At 45.3% G+C, this 15189-nt stretch overlaps 1 protein-coding gene across 1 annotated transcript in view; it reads right to left on the bottom strand.

Annotated features, from left to right (window-relative positions):
• The window catches only part of BACH2 (BACH transcriptional regulator 2), a 193445-nt gene that overhangs the window by 13613 nt on the left and 164643 nt on the right, over positions 1–15189 (bottom strand). Inside the window, exon 6 of the mRNA XM_075145492.1 lies at positions 4762–6306. Coding sequence (XP_075001593.1) covers positions 4762–6306 — 1545 coding nt within the window. The remainder of the gene's footprint in view (positions 1–4761; positions 6307–15189) is intronic.

Raw genomic sequence — 15189 nt, forward strand, 5'->3', positions numbered from 1 at the left:
CATTAACAGGCTTTTCTGAGAACAGGGACAGCACAAAAACCCCAAAAGAAGCCGTAGGTGTATTTGAGAAGGGCAGATCAGGCAGTGAAATGAGGGGTTACAAAGTGCAGTATTTCTCTGAAAAATCTGCTTTTGCAGAAAAAATTCAAGAACTGGAAAGAGTCCTTCAAGAGCTCCCGCAAGGGCTTCAGCTCAGGGCATAACAGAATTGATTGAGGCTGCAATGAAATAATACAGTGTTTAAAAGGACTTTCCTGAAATTTCAAGCTTGTAATGGAAAACTCTCACTGTTGTTGTAATCCAGTAATTCTCTGCTACCAGCATGGATGCCACTCCTACTGAAGAGAGGGAAGAAGACAAAACTGCCATGAAGTTTATCTTGCAAGACCGATATTTGACAAGACTCCATTTAACCAGATGTTGCCAAACACAATTCCCAGTGCTCTGCTGATGCCGCCAAGGATCCTGGTCAGGAGAATATCCAGCAGATAAGAAATTTATAAACCTAGTAAGATCAGGAAAGCTGGAGTGACCAATCACCAAATTCTGGGGAGGAACTACAAACAAAAGCAAGTTAACACCTTAACATGCATTTTCCTTTTTTATCCTTCTTTCTACGTAACACTCTTCACTGAGTAGAAACATTAAGCAGTGAAGGAGACTCAGCTTAGGTAACTCAGCACAGCTCCAGCAGATTCCTGGTAGGGCAGCTTTGGTTTACCCCCTTTTACTGGGGCTCTGACTTTGCTAAGCATCAGCAGACGAACAGAGAAAGGGTGGCTGCCTGTCACTTAACATGGAGGGTTTTGGACTCTCACTGAAGGTTATTTGCCTACAACATCCTCAATGGTCCAACTGCATTAGCTCTACCTTTACGAAAATTTCTTTTGAAAAGTGAGTCACTAACCCAGGCGGGAAATTCTTTTGAAATATAAATGAAAGACACATTGAATGCAATTCTCTAGATAGTAATAGTTCTGGGAAAACTCCACCTCTTACCTCCTCCTACCCTTGTTTATTCTTTTCCTATGAAAACTCACTCATCAGATTAGACTGAGCTGAGACTTCTTTTTAACTGGTTTAGCAGTACAATATTTTTTACAAGTTTTCTAGCAGAGAAAACTTCCTAGATACTTGCTGAAGAAAATGAGTATCAAGAAAAGTAGGTAGTGCTGAAGTTTCTGTTCCTAAGTAGGTTAACAGATTGACAGACTACTTCCTTCTCAACAATTCATTATTTCAGGGCTTATTGTTTTGTTGTTGCTATTTTAAGCAGGATTGTCAGAACCTGCCTGCAAGCACCAAGCGTAAGTCTTCTCTCTAGTATTATATCCCAATAATTGATTTTTAACAACCTGTGGAGGCCTGAGGGAGCTGGGTTAGAAGCTGGAAAAGAGCAACACAAACTGTTAAATGTTTCTATAAAGTCCCAGCAGATCAAGTAATGGCCCCGTTCCTGCAACTCCGTAACATAGGGATACCCCACACTGCTCTTGCTGCTTCTATCACGAAGCCTTAAAAAAGGGAAATCTCAGATGATTCTGGGTGGCTCCCTTAACAGGAAGGAAAACAAAAGGCAAAGACATCCCGGAGAGGATTTACCAGCAGAGTTATGGGGACCGCCACCTCCTCTGACACTCGCACCCCTGTATGGGACAGGGAGCCCAGCCACAGAGCAGGGTCACCTTCACCCACACGGCACTCACGCTGAGCCCTAGCACGGAACAACTTGGGCATGTGCTCCTGAATGGCATCCGTCTGCAGGAAAGCAGAGTGCCCGAAAAAAGCAGAGAGAAGAAACCTTTCACCTACTTCTCACACAATCAATACACCGGTTTTGTGACATTAATTCTGGCACTGACAGAACTCCAGGGCCCAAATCAAGACCACAAGGTCCAAATTCCAGGGCAACTGAGCAGCCCTGTGAGATAACCAAGGGTCAGAGTCCATCAGGCTTATTCCCATCAGGCCGTCCCACCGAAACGAAAGCCCACCCGCAGCAGAAGAGCGGCTGCTCTCCGGAGGGGCGAGCGCCTGTGTGTCGCCCCATGCTATCTTATCAGGTGCTTTTTGAAGAGAAGCCAGCAAACACTGTGTGATCTGATATGACAGGGGGCAAGGGACCCGTCTGGGAAGTCGTCAGGACAGCAAGGGCAAACTGACAATTTTGGGAATAGAGAAAGATTCCCATGCAGCTTAAGGGGAGGTGAAGGACAGAAAGCAGTTCATTTCAGACTGCTGTGAGTCTCTCCTGCTGTTTTAATGGCAGCCAAACTGCTGAAAGTAGGTAGAGCAACTTATACAAGAACTTCCTGCTGCCATTAGGTATTTTCTACTGCCTGGTTTAACATATCCTTCACTGAGGTTTCCACAGCAGCGGATCTTGCAGGATTGCAGGATACACACCCCAAGCCGCTGTATAAATACAACATTGTTTAATGAGGTTGCAGTGTCCTTTCTTGTACTGGTAATAACCTTTACAAATTCATTTTTCAGACAAAATCTGTACCGAAGCACTGGTGTGATCTGTTTACCCTTTGCTTGCTCAGGATAGTGCAGTGCAACTTCACAGAGCATTAATTTCCTCGCCACATTTTTAATGCCTAGCAGTCATAATCAAAATGCCCTGCAAGGAGGAAAAAAAAAAAAAAAGCCTCATCAGCAGTCCCAGGGAGAAAACTTGCTCAGCACGGTGCAGAAAATCTTCCCAGGAGGAAACCAGCAGCAAAACTAGGAGGGGAGCAAACCCTTCCTAGCTCTGCCCCAGAGCCAGACACGTCTGCCTGCCAGTGGCACGCCGAGATGGCCTCCCATACCTGACCCACTTGCTCCTCTCGTGAACGTCCCCTCCTCTCATCCATGCTCTCCTGCACACATTTGCACACTTTTTTCAGGAAACCACCAACGATTCCCTATACCTTTCTCATTTGACTCTTTCAGGCTCATTTCTGCTGCAGCATCTCTACACAATTAGCCAATTATGACAGCTAATTAATCATCAAACCCCAAAAGGCTAACCTCCTGCCCTCTTCACTGCCTCACGCGGTGCATTAGCCCTTGCTGAGCAAGCAGCACACATAGGTGGAAATCTGACGCTCCCCTCAGTCCCACTCCCTGCTCCCTTCTGCCCCTCATAAAGGCAGAACTTCATCGAGTAACCTTGGTATTGCCAAGCAGAGTGGTTCTGCTGTAGGGCTTCCCGAATGAGGTCCTACGCACAGTATCCCAGGCAGCCTTCCAAGGAGACTCCTCTCCCTTCTGCATTGTCCCCAGCTCAGGACATGGAGACAAACAAGAACCGTCCTCTCAAAACCACAGGTACAGCATGACAGGGCTTAGGACACCAGAGGCGGCCCAGGCTCTTCAGCTCTTCCTTAGAGCTAAGCAGAAAACCACTCAACTAAAGGAATCATCCATGTTTGTCTGGAAGGTATCTTCCAGAGCCTGGGATGTAGCTGGAACAAGGATTGAGGGATAAAATAAAGTTCACTCTTTTTATCCCTAGCGTACAACTAAGCCCAGCTGGTTCTGTCCTGGGCGCTCACAGCACATGAACCCCCCAAACTCGCACTCGCTGCTCCCTGTGCTGAAGCCCAAGCTCCCAGTGGAGCATTTCAGCATTACTAGAGAAGCCAGACACGTGATTTCGCACAGACGCTCTCCAGGTCATGCAGTTTCCTAATGAAACTCTATGAAATAAACATCCAGTCTTTTTTCAGTTTCTGGGCTCCACAAAGCTTCTTCATTTATGTCTTCCCTCAAACTACTGACTTCACACAGACAGCTTATTTGATCACGGTTAGCCAGTTATCACCGCAGCATCTCCAGCTGACCCATCTCTCGTTTTAAAGCGGGCCCTCTTTCTCCTCACTCTTGCAGGAGAGCTGCACGATAATTCACAGCTTGCTCTCCAGTCCCCGATCGTCCCCCTGCCGTTTTCCTAACAGTCCTGTAAATTAAAGGATAACTTTTCTTTGAGACCATTTATGCAACGGCTGCTAGAGCTTGCCACCAAACAAAGCGGGGTCACGGGCAGAGGAAACATCATCTCAGTTGTCACTTAACGGAGGCAAAACCCATTACCTGCATGTGCGAGACACACACACACACACACACACAGAGGGAAGATGACTTGAACACCATTCCTGCAGCTGACGGTGGCCAGCTATGCAACTGTTGGACTCGATGATCTTAGAGGTCTTTTCCAACCTTAATGATTCTAGGATTCTATGACTCTATAAGTCATTTCACACCTCCTTCTCCTCCCCCTCTGTCTGCCTCCTCTACTTGGCTGTTAGCGATATGCAGCAGGAGCTCTTGGTGCAGGCTGCCTGACCCTCGGTGCCAGCGAAGGCACGGCTTGAGGTTGCTCGAACACACCAGCAGCAATAACAAGTGGAGCTGGAACCACCTTGGCAAACTAAGGATGAGGAACGGTGCTTTGTGCCATGGGCGAGGGAGGGAGGAGGACAGGACACTGCTAGTAGACTTCTAAGCACATCAATGTGCTCTCATCATTCAGCAGTTTGCTATTGCCCCATACCCAAATTCTGATAAGCGCCAAACACCTTGGAGGTCAAGCAGACCTATTTACGTGAAGTCAACCACGCGCACTCAACTGACGGGAGAATAAATAGAAGTTACTCTTTGCCTCTATAAACAAAGAAAGTGCTGGGGAAATGCCAAGTCATTCGAGAGAATAAAGGAGCAATTAATTGCGTCACAACGACTGCGATATATGTACTTATCTTAAATCCCTACCTCATGCCCTCTGTCTTGCACAGGACATGATTCACTGTCTGCTTCTGAGAATGACCCAGACTCATCGCTGGAGTTTGTTCCATAGGATGGCTCACATTTAATCTGGGCTCGGACCGGGTTGTACAATCCATCCCCCACCACGCCGGGCTCCTGGTGCTCGGGTGCCAGGAAGCGGGGGCCTTGGGAGCAAGGGGAAGAGGAGAGCTCGCAAAGACGCAGACTGCAGGGAGAGCCGCCGCTGCCGTCCTCTGCGTACGAGTAGGAAGAGCACGAGCTGGAGGTTCTGGTTCTGGTTTCCAAAGGAGGAGAGCGTGGGCAAACTTTAATTGGCACCGGACAGCTGGTGTTCGGCCGCATCCTTCCTGGCAAGTGATCAGCTGTCAGTCCGCTGTGCGAATAGGTCTGAGAGCTGGGGAGAGACTGGCTACCGCCAGCCCACAGACCCTTTGGCACAGTCTCAGTGAGGTCTTTGTCCAAGCTGCTCACACCAGAATATGAATGCACCGAAGTGTTTACTTGGTCACAAGCGTTTGAAGAGAATATAACACTCCTCCTGTCCAGTTCCCCTTCTTGCTTACAGAGAGTTTCAAAGCCGGGCCCCCTGAGCGGCGATCCCACTGTGAAGTTGGAAGCATCCTTCTGCATGGCATGGGACTGTCCATAGTTCCCTGTGAAAGGGACGTAATCAGTTTTGTGGTCACCCTGAGTTGTCCCTTTTTCAAAAGGGCATGCTGGACTCCTGCCAAAGTGCTGTTGGGAAGTGCTGGGGAAGCCAACCAAATCTATGCTTTTTGTTCTGTTGAAGAAAGACCGCAAGCAAGAAGGAGAGGACCCACTTTTTGGCCTGTCGACGCAAGTGGGGCTTGGCTGTTTCCTGTCCATTTCAACATCCCCTTCTTTATCCCTGATGTCAGGTTCATCTCCAGACAGGCAAAGTGTGATGCTTTCTTCATCGTTCTCTTCATTCTGAGGCTCGCTTTTTATCTGCCCCATAGCAAGTCCTGATTTGAGGCCATTTCCAGAGCTCTCTTCGCTGAATGTGCTTGCAAAACCTGAGGTACTGATGTGTGATGTGTTGTAGACATTCTTAGTACAAGCAAGCTGGTATTTCTTGTATCTGGGGTACCGTGTTACTGCATCTTTGTCCAAATTGTCCTTGCTATCTCTCAGCATGTCAGAGTCAGGCAGCATCCCTTCGCCTTTGTCTGCTCCAGCAACAGTGGTTTCAAAATTGAAGGGCTCTTGGTGCATCCTCTCTCTTGGGCAAGATATTTTTGACGTCTCCGATTCCATCGTCTCCTCCTCCTCTCCATCCGAGTTCTCCTCATCGTGCATGCGCTGACAGGTGGTATCTTTTTTGCACAGGAACAGGCCATCTTCATTGTTCAGCAGTTGCGTCTGAAGGAAGCTGAAGCAGGAGTCCTCCAGGTTGTGCATGCGCAGGAATTCAGCACAGTGGATGACCTCCTGGATGTTTTCTCTGCTGAGTAACAGCTTAGCAGTGTAGGCAAACTGTAACAATGGACCAAACCCCCTGACAGTGACCTGCAAAAAAAGAGAGGGAAATTGCCAGCGTTACCATCAGCTTTTGCTATCATCCCAAGTCCTTCACCACGTAGTTAGATAACCTAACAGATCTCGCATCCAGAAATAAACACTGCTCAGTGCCAGTTATTCGTCTATCAGGTCACAGCAACGATGCTACGTCCACCGACTAGCACTGCTCCGTTTAAGTTGCTCCTGTATATCATTGTACAGGTTGAGCTGAGCGTTATTTTTCCCAGATATATTGAAGACCTATGAACTAAGCCTCTGCTGTAATAAAAGACTGAAAAAACAAGCTGGTGTGGATGCAGCTAATTCTTGGATGGATCTTATTTTAACTGTGATGCAGCCCACCACCCTGGAAGTACCAATGCAAATTTGATTCCTCTGCCTTGATGGAAGCTCTGGTGAACAGTGGTTTCAAGATTAAGATACCCCTTAAATACCAAAAGTGTTTTGGGAAGGAAACATTTAATACTATAGAAAAATTCGACAGAAAATATCTTTCTGCCTCTTTCAAGAGCAAACTGGTTCCTTTTTTTCTTCTCAAATTTTTGCAAGCCATTGCTGAATAAATAATAGGTAAGTACTGACTGCACAGCTGTTTTCTCCATCCCACGGAGATTATTCTCCTCATACTGTTCCTTGATTTTACTGAGTCTAAGGTACAGCTAACAGGAAAGAAATCCATATTCACAGTTCAAGTGATACAAAACACTCCGTGTCCCACCTCAGTACTTAATTTTCCGGCATTTTCTTTGTAGAAAGAGTAATAACTGTTTCCAGGAAAGTGATCTCCAACCAACTGTTCCAGGTCTGAGTTATGCACCACTACTCGTCCTTTTTTCTCATCATACCATCTACGCTATATTTTACATTCACATATCATATATTAAAAAATACACACTTTCTGCCCCCAGATTTTTTACAGTGGTATCTTCACACATAACTATCAAGTAACTTGCGAAGCCACATGGTAAACTATAGATATTGTCTAATTTTTGACCAAAAATGCACTGGCACTAACTTCTGTTGCATTTTTTGCCCTCAATGGGCAGGAAACAAAGCTACTGGAAAAACTCTATTCTTCATGAAGCAGCGAGAGGCTGCTTCAAAACCAGGGCTCACCATCAAGGATAAAGGTTTCTCCACAAGAAGGAGATTCAGTGGTTTGGCCATTAAGTTGAGATTTGGAAGACCACAACTCAATTTCCCATTGCACCAAACACCTTCTACATGACCCTGGCAAGTCACTTCAGTCTCGATTCACCAAGACACCTTCTAGCCTTGCTTGCAAGTCGTATTCGGAATTCTGAGTCCCCTGTGTTTTGCATACCAAGGAAAGGCATCTAGTTGTGATTCAGAGCAGCCAGACAGCTAAACCAGGCGATAGCAACCATATCTGGCACCTATGTGTGCACCTGCACACCTATGTGAGGATGGGATGCACAGCCTACAACCTCCCTCTGGCTGTAGGTGTTCCCTACAACCTCCCTCCCTCTCTGGTAGGTGTTCCCAGCTCAGTTTCTTCTTTTAAAACAAACAAGAAGAGGAAGCACTGCTGTCCCCTTTTCGTAAAATAGCCTAAAGATCAGAAGAGGGACCCAGAAAGTAGGAGACCAGGTCCCTTCCCTAGGCTGTGGGGATTCAAACTCACATTTGCCAGCTCCTCAGAAGGATATCCTATCCAGTAGGTAAGGGATACCCTCTGAAGTGAGCTGCTTTTCCCTGTCCTTCCAATTGAATTAACAGCCCTGAGCAAGAAGCTGCTCAAGAGGTCGGTGAGACGTCAGACAATGAATTTGTGATGGTCTTATTAGTGATTAGCATAAATCTGAGTGAATAATTTGGTTTATCCCAACAAAAAGCCTATAAATTCCTTACACTGCTTCAGGACCAGTGGTAGAGCTCACAGATTTTTATAGAAAATCCTGACTTCCAGAAACAAGCCTTTGTTATTCATAGATCTGCACTTGTGATTCTGGATTATGAAGATAGCACAAGTGGTGCAGACTTTGATGGAGAGAAAAATATTTTAAAACACCTCTAAAATTGCTCCCAATAGCTCTTCCATAGATAATATTACTGCTGTATCTGCTATTTTAAGAAACAGCGCATTTTCATGCACATACTTACACACTTGCACATTGCTGTTTTACAGTACGCCTCTGGTACAGAATTGCCTAGATTTACAGCTGGCTATTAAACCGATCTCTGCTTTATCAGTGTTACACTTTCTGCCTATTTGTTAGATTATCAGCTCACTAAAGGCCTATCTGCATTTTATCTATGCAGCATGATTAACAAAATTGCTCGGGAACTTAATGAGCTACTCGCAGGCCAATGTTTCTCTTTGATAAGATCTTCAGTGTGGGGGCTTACATATTGTAAGCTCTGCAGCAGCGTAGGTTCATAGGAGCAGCCATAAATACCATCTGGGTATTTATGATGAGGAGGGACTCTGGAGCACAAACCCAGCTCTCCTGGCAGTTGTGTCACTTGGCCACTAGGTGGAATGACTGGAAAGCAAATTAAAATAATTTCCTGTGCTGGGCCAGGGTTTCACCTGCCTGTCCAGCGCCCCAGCGCAGGCACGCTGCAGAGCCTCGGGCTGACTCATACTACCCCACAGCAAGCCTGTCTCCCACGCTGACTCAGGTTTTCACTCCCAATAAACCACCGTGATAACAAACAGCGGCAAGACAGCTGTTACAGATGTTCTGCGCTGAATGTATCGGAAGCAGAGCCCGAGACTGCGCTGTGGGCTCCCCACGATGCCTGGCAGATGCCTTAAGTGAACGATGATGAAAATGCTGGTCAAACACGCGCCTTGACTTCGTTACGAGATCTTACCCAGTTTCACAACTTTCCTCACTCTCAAAATCTTCCCCCTTCAGATCCAAAGGGGGAAAGTTTCTTTTCAAGCACCCGGTGCCTGTCATTGCCCTCAGGGAGGAATCTATCAAGTGCCAATGCTTGAAACTGCACAAACAATAACTTTGGTAACAAAGGGATGCAAAGCTTGCTGCCAAGTGTGAAAGCCAGCGCAATCTCTGTCGCCTGAAGCTGTCTAAATATTGATTTGGCTCCCGTGGCGGGTCCCCTGCCTCAGCCCCACCAGCTTTGGGACTGCCCGCATCTGATGCATTCTGGCAGGAAGGCTAGAATCGAGGCACTGGAGCATGGCTATGAGCACCGCACATTGGGAAAGAAAAGGCTTCGAAGCTGCATGTATTACCATCACACACGCATTTCTGTAGGAAGAGGTAAGAACAGTCTTTTAAAATGATTTGACCTGACTGATGCATCCCAGTGAAAACAGTGAAACCAAGTTGATCTGTGTTTGCAGAAGGAAACAGATCATTTCTCTGGTATAACAGTCTCCATTTACACGAGAGAGACCTTTGCTGGATGGGTAAAACACATGCCAGCAACAATCTCAGTTTATTTTTTTCCCCTACTGTAAGTAAGATGCCATATGTCCAGGAATTGTTGCTTTTAAACCTTATTTTAAAAGTAAATTAATGCTTAAGTTGGCAGGTCAATTTGGGGGAACCTCCACTGGGCACCTTGGCCAAGCTCATACACCAAGTCACTGCTTCCCTGCCCTCCAATCATTTGTCTTATTCCAATTTTTACCCATTTCTATTGTTTAAGTGGAATTGACTGGCGACAAAAAAACAGAGAAAAGGTAAAACGTACATACAAAACAACAATGCCCACATAGACAAGAAAAGCAAAGCAAAGATTTCAGCTTCTCGGCGGTTTGCTTTCCTTATCTTTCAAGGCAGACCAGGAGATGACTTCTCTTGTGTACTTGAAACGTGCCAAATGCCCTGCCAAGTCTAAGGATGAATCACTTCATTTTGTCTTGCTCCTGTCCCCAGCTGGTCTTCTATGCAATAAAACCCTTCTGCACACCTAGTGCACAGAGGATACGGATACTGCAGCCCCACCTAAGCAATCTGGCACATCTTCTTGCTCTACAGCAACCCAAGAGATCAAGCACCAGGGTCCACGTGCAGCTCCTGCCTCTGCCGTGCTGCCACAGGTACACCACGCTCAGCATGCTGTATGGAGGTCTACGTCAATTCAGCGTTGGGGCGATAACAAGCCTGACCACTGCTAAGGTGAAAGAAAATAAGTTCTCCAGCCCTTTATCTGCCCCTTGTCTTTCAGATTGAGCTAGCCGAGCCAGGGGATGTGTTTTGTATGTCCATGTCCTCATGAGTTTATCATACTGAGGAACGGGCTGGAAATAATGCAATGATATAATCACCATCAAGAGAGTTGTTAATCAGCGTTAGCCATATTGAATTTACCCGCAAAATACAGACAGCAGCCCTGCAGAAAATAAGCATGCAAAACCTATTTTAGTTTAGTCCGACACTGCTTTTCTCCTTACAGAGTCCTGTGGAGTGCATTGCTCTGGTTAGTTTTAATTGATTTAAGTGACCAGACTTCCACTACTTCCTTTGGGAGATCATTGCCAGACTCTACTTAAAACCTCCTTGTGAGGAAATCTTCCTTCCCTTATTTTCTTCCATCATCTCTCATTACATTTCCTCGATGCTTTCCGGGTAATGCTTCCTCCTTTTGGAGAAATAGTTGTATCGTTGTTATACTCTCTGCCTTCCCTTCTTCTTTGGTTGGTATTATACCATTAACGAAAAACTGGCTAATTTAAGGAAAACAATATTGATCACTGTCAGATGGGAGAATAAGAAGCTGAGACAAGAGTCAGCAATGAGAAATGCTAGTAAAGAAGGCAGCATTACAGATGCAAACACAGAGCGTTTTTAGCACAGCATTTTTCTAGTATGGGCACGCACTATTCTAAAATTGGGAGAAGGGTTAGCTCACTTCCACGTTAGGAACATCGTATTTTCGTAAAAGACTTCTAGGGCATAAATTCTATTTTAAATGTAGTTGTATACACACCCACAGGCGCCACGGGAGACACAGAACTGTGGGTGAACTCTCTCTGGCTCCCTGTTGTAACGGGTCTCCTCCCTGACGGCCGATCAAGCATGCCGTGGAGGCCTCCACGTGGTTTTGAACGCACGGGACGTGGCCTCAGAGCACATGCAGAGGCCTGACATTTCTGCGGATGGGCTGGACTCGCTGTGTGCTGCAGAGTTCATCAGTGCGTGCTCGTTAGCTGGCTGCCCAGACTTCCAGATGTCTCGAAATCCCAGACAAATAGACAAAATCCTCCAATTCTGCACAGACAGTATTTCTTATGGGGGGAAAAAAAGGTTATTTCCAAGGGAAACATGGATGTCTGGTAACCCTGCTCCAAATGGCATCTGTATGAAAAGCTGCATCTGGAGCGGGGAAGGTCAACCCCCGCAAAATGCCAGCAAGTCTGAGTTCAATTTAAAGAGGGGAAAAGTGATTAAGGGCAAAGAAAGATCACTGTAAACATGTGGGAATGTAAAACTTGGCAAGGCAATATCTAAAATGGAGCAAGAGAATGTTTACAGTAATCTGATGCATGCTAACGTCAAGAACAGAGAAGAATTTTCTAGTTTGCTATGGGGTGCTACTGCCGATTGCAGCGAGAAGAAACTCAAGAAATGAAAATGTAGGGATTTTTTCCTGACTCTTAACCTAACAGCGAATTCAGTGAGATCTTGGAAGGCTTTCCAGGGAGCATGATGGATGATACTTTATGTCTGAGTACTGCAAAGCAAAACTAACAAAGCACAACCTTGTTCCGGCGAGGTGGGCTTTAATTTGGCAGGCTTTTCCAGGCCTAATTTCTGTGTTAATGAGGGCACAGTGCCAATGATCTAGAAAACAGCATCAAAGTTCAACAGTAAATGTACATGCAATTGTTTCTTTTCAAATAAAGCATACCTGGGGCATATTCAAAGAACAAGCTCATTGGTGGTGGCGTGGGAGGGCACCCTCCGGGGGTACAATGAGATCAGCAGAACATTAGTTGCTAAATCCTACCGAATTGGGGGTAAATTAGATGGTCAGACCTTCAGACCCGCTGAGAACGCAGAAGTCCTGACAGAGCAGCACGGGCACAGATTATTATCTTTATGCATTTGAGTAGCCTTGTTGAAATCAATAGGAGTACTGATGGGTTTTCTGTGAAGCATGCAAGCTGCTGGTAGGATTAGGGATTATATTTTTAGTATTTTGATTTTCAGGTTAAATTAATCACCAGGCACCTAAAAACAGTTAGAAACCCCTAATCTCTAATCTCCAAATGTCGATTTAATTATTAAGCCATTTTGTGGGGAAGGAAGAAAGAAAAATTGAATCAAATCTCACATGCTGAATATCAAATCACAAACTAAATATTAATTTAAAACAATTGGATAGAAACATAGAAGAAATGCAACCGTTTCTTGCAGAACTCAAAATCAATCCGTTATTCGCATACCGTTTTGTAGCGGGCCTACTGTGGTACCCATTTTGTTAACCTTTCAGTGTTGCTATTGCAGTCTAAAGGCATGTGTGGAGACCTTCTAAATCCATCTCAGCCCTGAAATTTGTCTAATAAGCCCAAGGATGTAGCAAACAAACTACTAACTTCTCACTCGGCCAGCATGTTCCTAACACTGCAACTTACATAATCAAACACATGCTAGAAATAGGAGATAAGATTAGTGACAGTTAACTGCTGCTATTTTTTTCCACGGCCTGAAGAAGGTCTCTGGGATTAAATATTAACTCTAATCTTATTTGCCAAAATTAGCACACACTGTATTCTTTTTCTTTTACAGCCAATTGCAAGTATAGCGCAGAAGTTATTTTCAGAGTGTAATCTGATAACCAAAATCAGTCACCAAAGCTGTTATTCCATGAAGAGTTAAGAGACTTCCTGGTTATTTACTTAGTTATTTTTACTTGGGATGGTGGAGCCTGGCAGATTTTTCCTAGCTTGAGCTTATTTGGTTTTGGAAAACTCTCTGAAAGATTTAAATGTATTACTAGGCTCAAACAGGTCAGTCACATGTGCAAAATCAATGATGCTAGATACCATGGTTTGTCTCCAAATATGCACAAAGTAAGCCTGCACACAGTCAGGAATTGTTTTGAAACCGTGATCCTTTTACATAGAGAGGGAACATGCAGGAGGCAGGAAAAAGAGAGAAGAAGAAGAGATGATAAACAGCAAAGTACTTTCGTAAGCCAATGCCACACCAGCATTTTACTGCATTTTCCCCTCCTTAATTTAACAGCATTTAAATGTTCTCTCACCAGCAGCTTACAGATGCATTTCCCCTATCCGCTCATAAAGCCGTGGAACTCCTAAAATGAGTAATCACTCTTTAAAATTCAACTTGGGCGAGAAGTATTAGATGCAGTTATTTGTATCTGGGCTTTTAAACAAGAGAGGGATGTACAAGTCGCTGATGGAGAAGACTGATGAAAAGAGGCCTTTGTTTTCACTCTAAAACTACTTTTTAAATTAAGCAGATACCCTGCTGGCCCCAGTTTAACATTCTGCCACTTCAGGTAGCGTGTACAGATTTGGGCAGAAGAGTGACCTGAAGTCCAAGTGACAGTCTGGCATCTCCCACATTGCATCACATCACATTGCATCACATCACATTGCATCACATCACATCACATCACATCACATCACATCGCAGGGGTGGGAGGCCACTACATCGCCACCACCCTGGGCACAAATGCACGCCAGGGGAAAGGAGAACCCGGACACACAGCTCCTTTCTTTGAGAGGCTGATTTACATAATTTTTTTTATTTTTTAATTTTTTTTTTAGCAAAAAGTCCCACTGAAAAAGCTGCCACCTGCAAAGCCACACTGAGGCCGGGTTACGGGACATCCTGGTATCTTTCCAGTGCATCCTCCACAACAGCCTCTTGAGGTGTCAGGCTGAGAGCTTCAAGGAGATGCTTAACTCCCTTTAGCAATACTTCCACAAAAGATGCCACATTGGAAGTGCTCGTCCAACTTCCAATTTTGTGCTTTCGAAAAAAAAAATGCACAGATGCCACCCTCAGCTTTTCCCCTTGAAGTCCCAACTTTTGGCCAGACGACGAATTTACACTAGAAGCCCTGACTGCCTACGTGAGAGTATTTACAAATCGAAGGAGGAAACCAAATGACTTCTCATTTTCCTCTCTCCAGCATAACAAACACATCCGGGGCAGCACTTCAAAGGGCCTCCTCCCTCCCCACTTGACAGGGAGGTAGAGACCAATATCCCTCAGTGCCCACAGAGCATCACGTGCTCCCGGGTGGCAGGTGCGACCGCAGGAGGTGAGACAGGGAGGAAGGAGAGGTCATTCACGCTAGGCTCGCCTCGAGGACGGGGAGCAATAATTGCAAACCGCCCCATGAGAAATGCGTCAGTGCTGACGGTGGAGCAAGTGGCTCGGAATTGATTGCCCAGCATAAAATGGTGTAAACAGCCGGCGGATCGATGCCCACGTTATTGGTCATGTCAGCGTTTGACCGCACGTGACTTACGGGTGGAGCGCAAGAGTTAAGGCACCCGCGTACTTGGGTTTTTCTGAATCAAATTCACTGTGGTAATGGCCCCAACTTCGAAGCGTTCTCAAAAATCCTGGCCCCCAAGCCTGGGACCAGTAATGTCAGATGAACCAAAGGGGAAGACAGAATCAGAAGACGTCTAAGAAATAAAAAAAATAAAATTGAGAGTAATAAAAGTAAAAACAAAGTAAGCTCTAATCCAACTGCAATGCTTATTTTAATCCACAACTTCAAGTTTTATTTCATCTCAGAGTTATTGAAGCCCAACTGAAATTCTTTTGACCTTTCAAAAGTGAGATTGGTTTCAAATCAAAACGAAGAATTTACTTTTGGAAATCCTGACAGTATCTTTGGGCATTTTCAGCATCCTTCCCATCCCTGAAAATTTTAAGGGGAAAT

This window comes from Calonectris borealis, chromosome 3 (assembly GCF_964195595.1).
Source record: "Calonectris borealis chromosome 3, bCalBor7.hap1.2, whole genome shotgun sequence".
Lineage (NCBI taxonomy): Eukaryota > Metazoa > Chordata > Aves > Procellariiformes > Procellariidae > Calonectris > Calonectris borealis.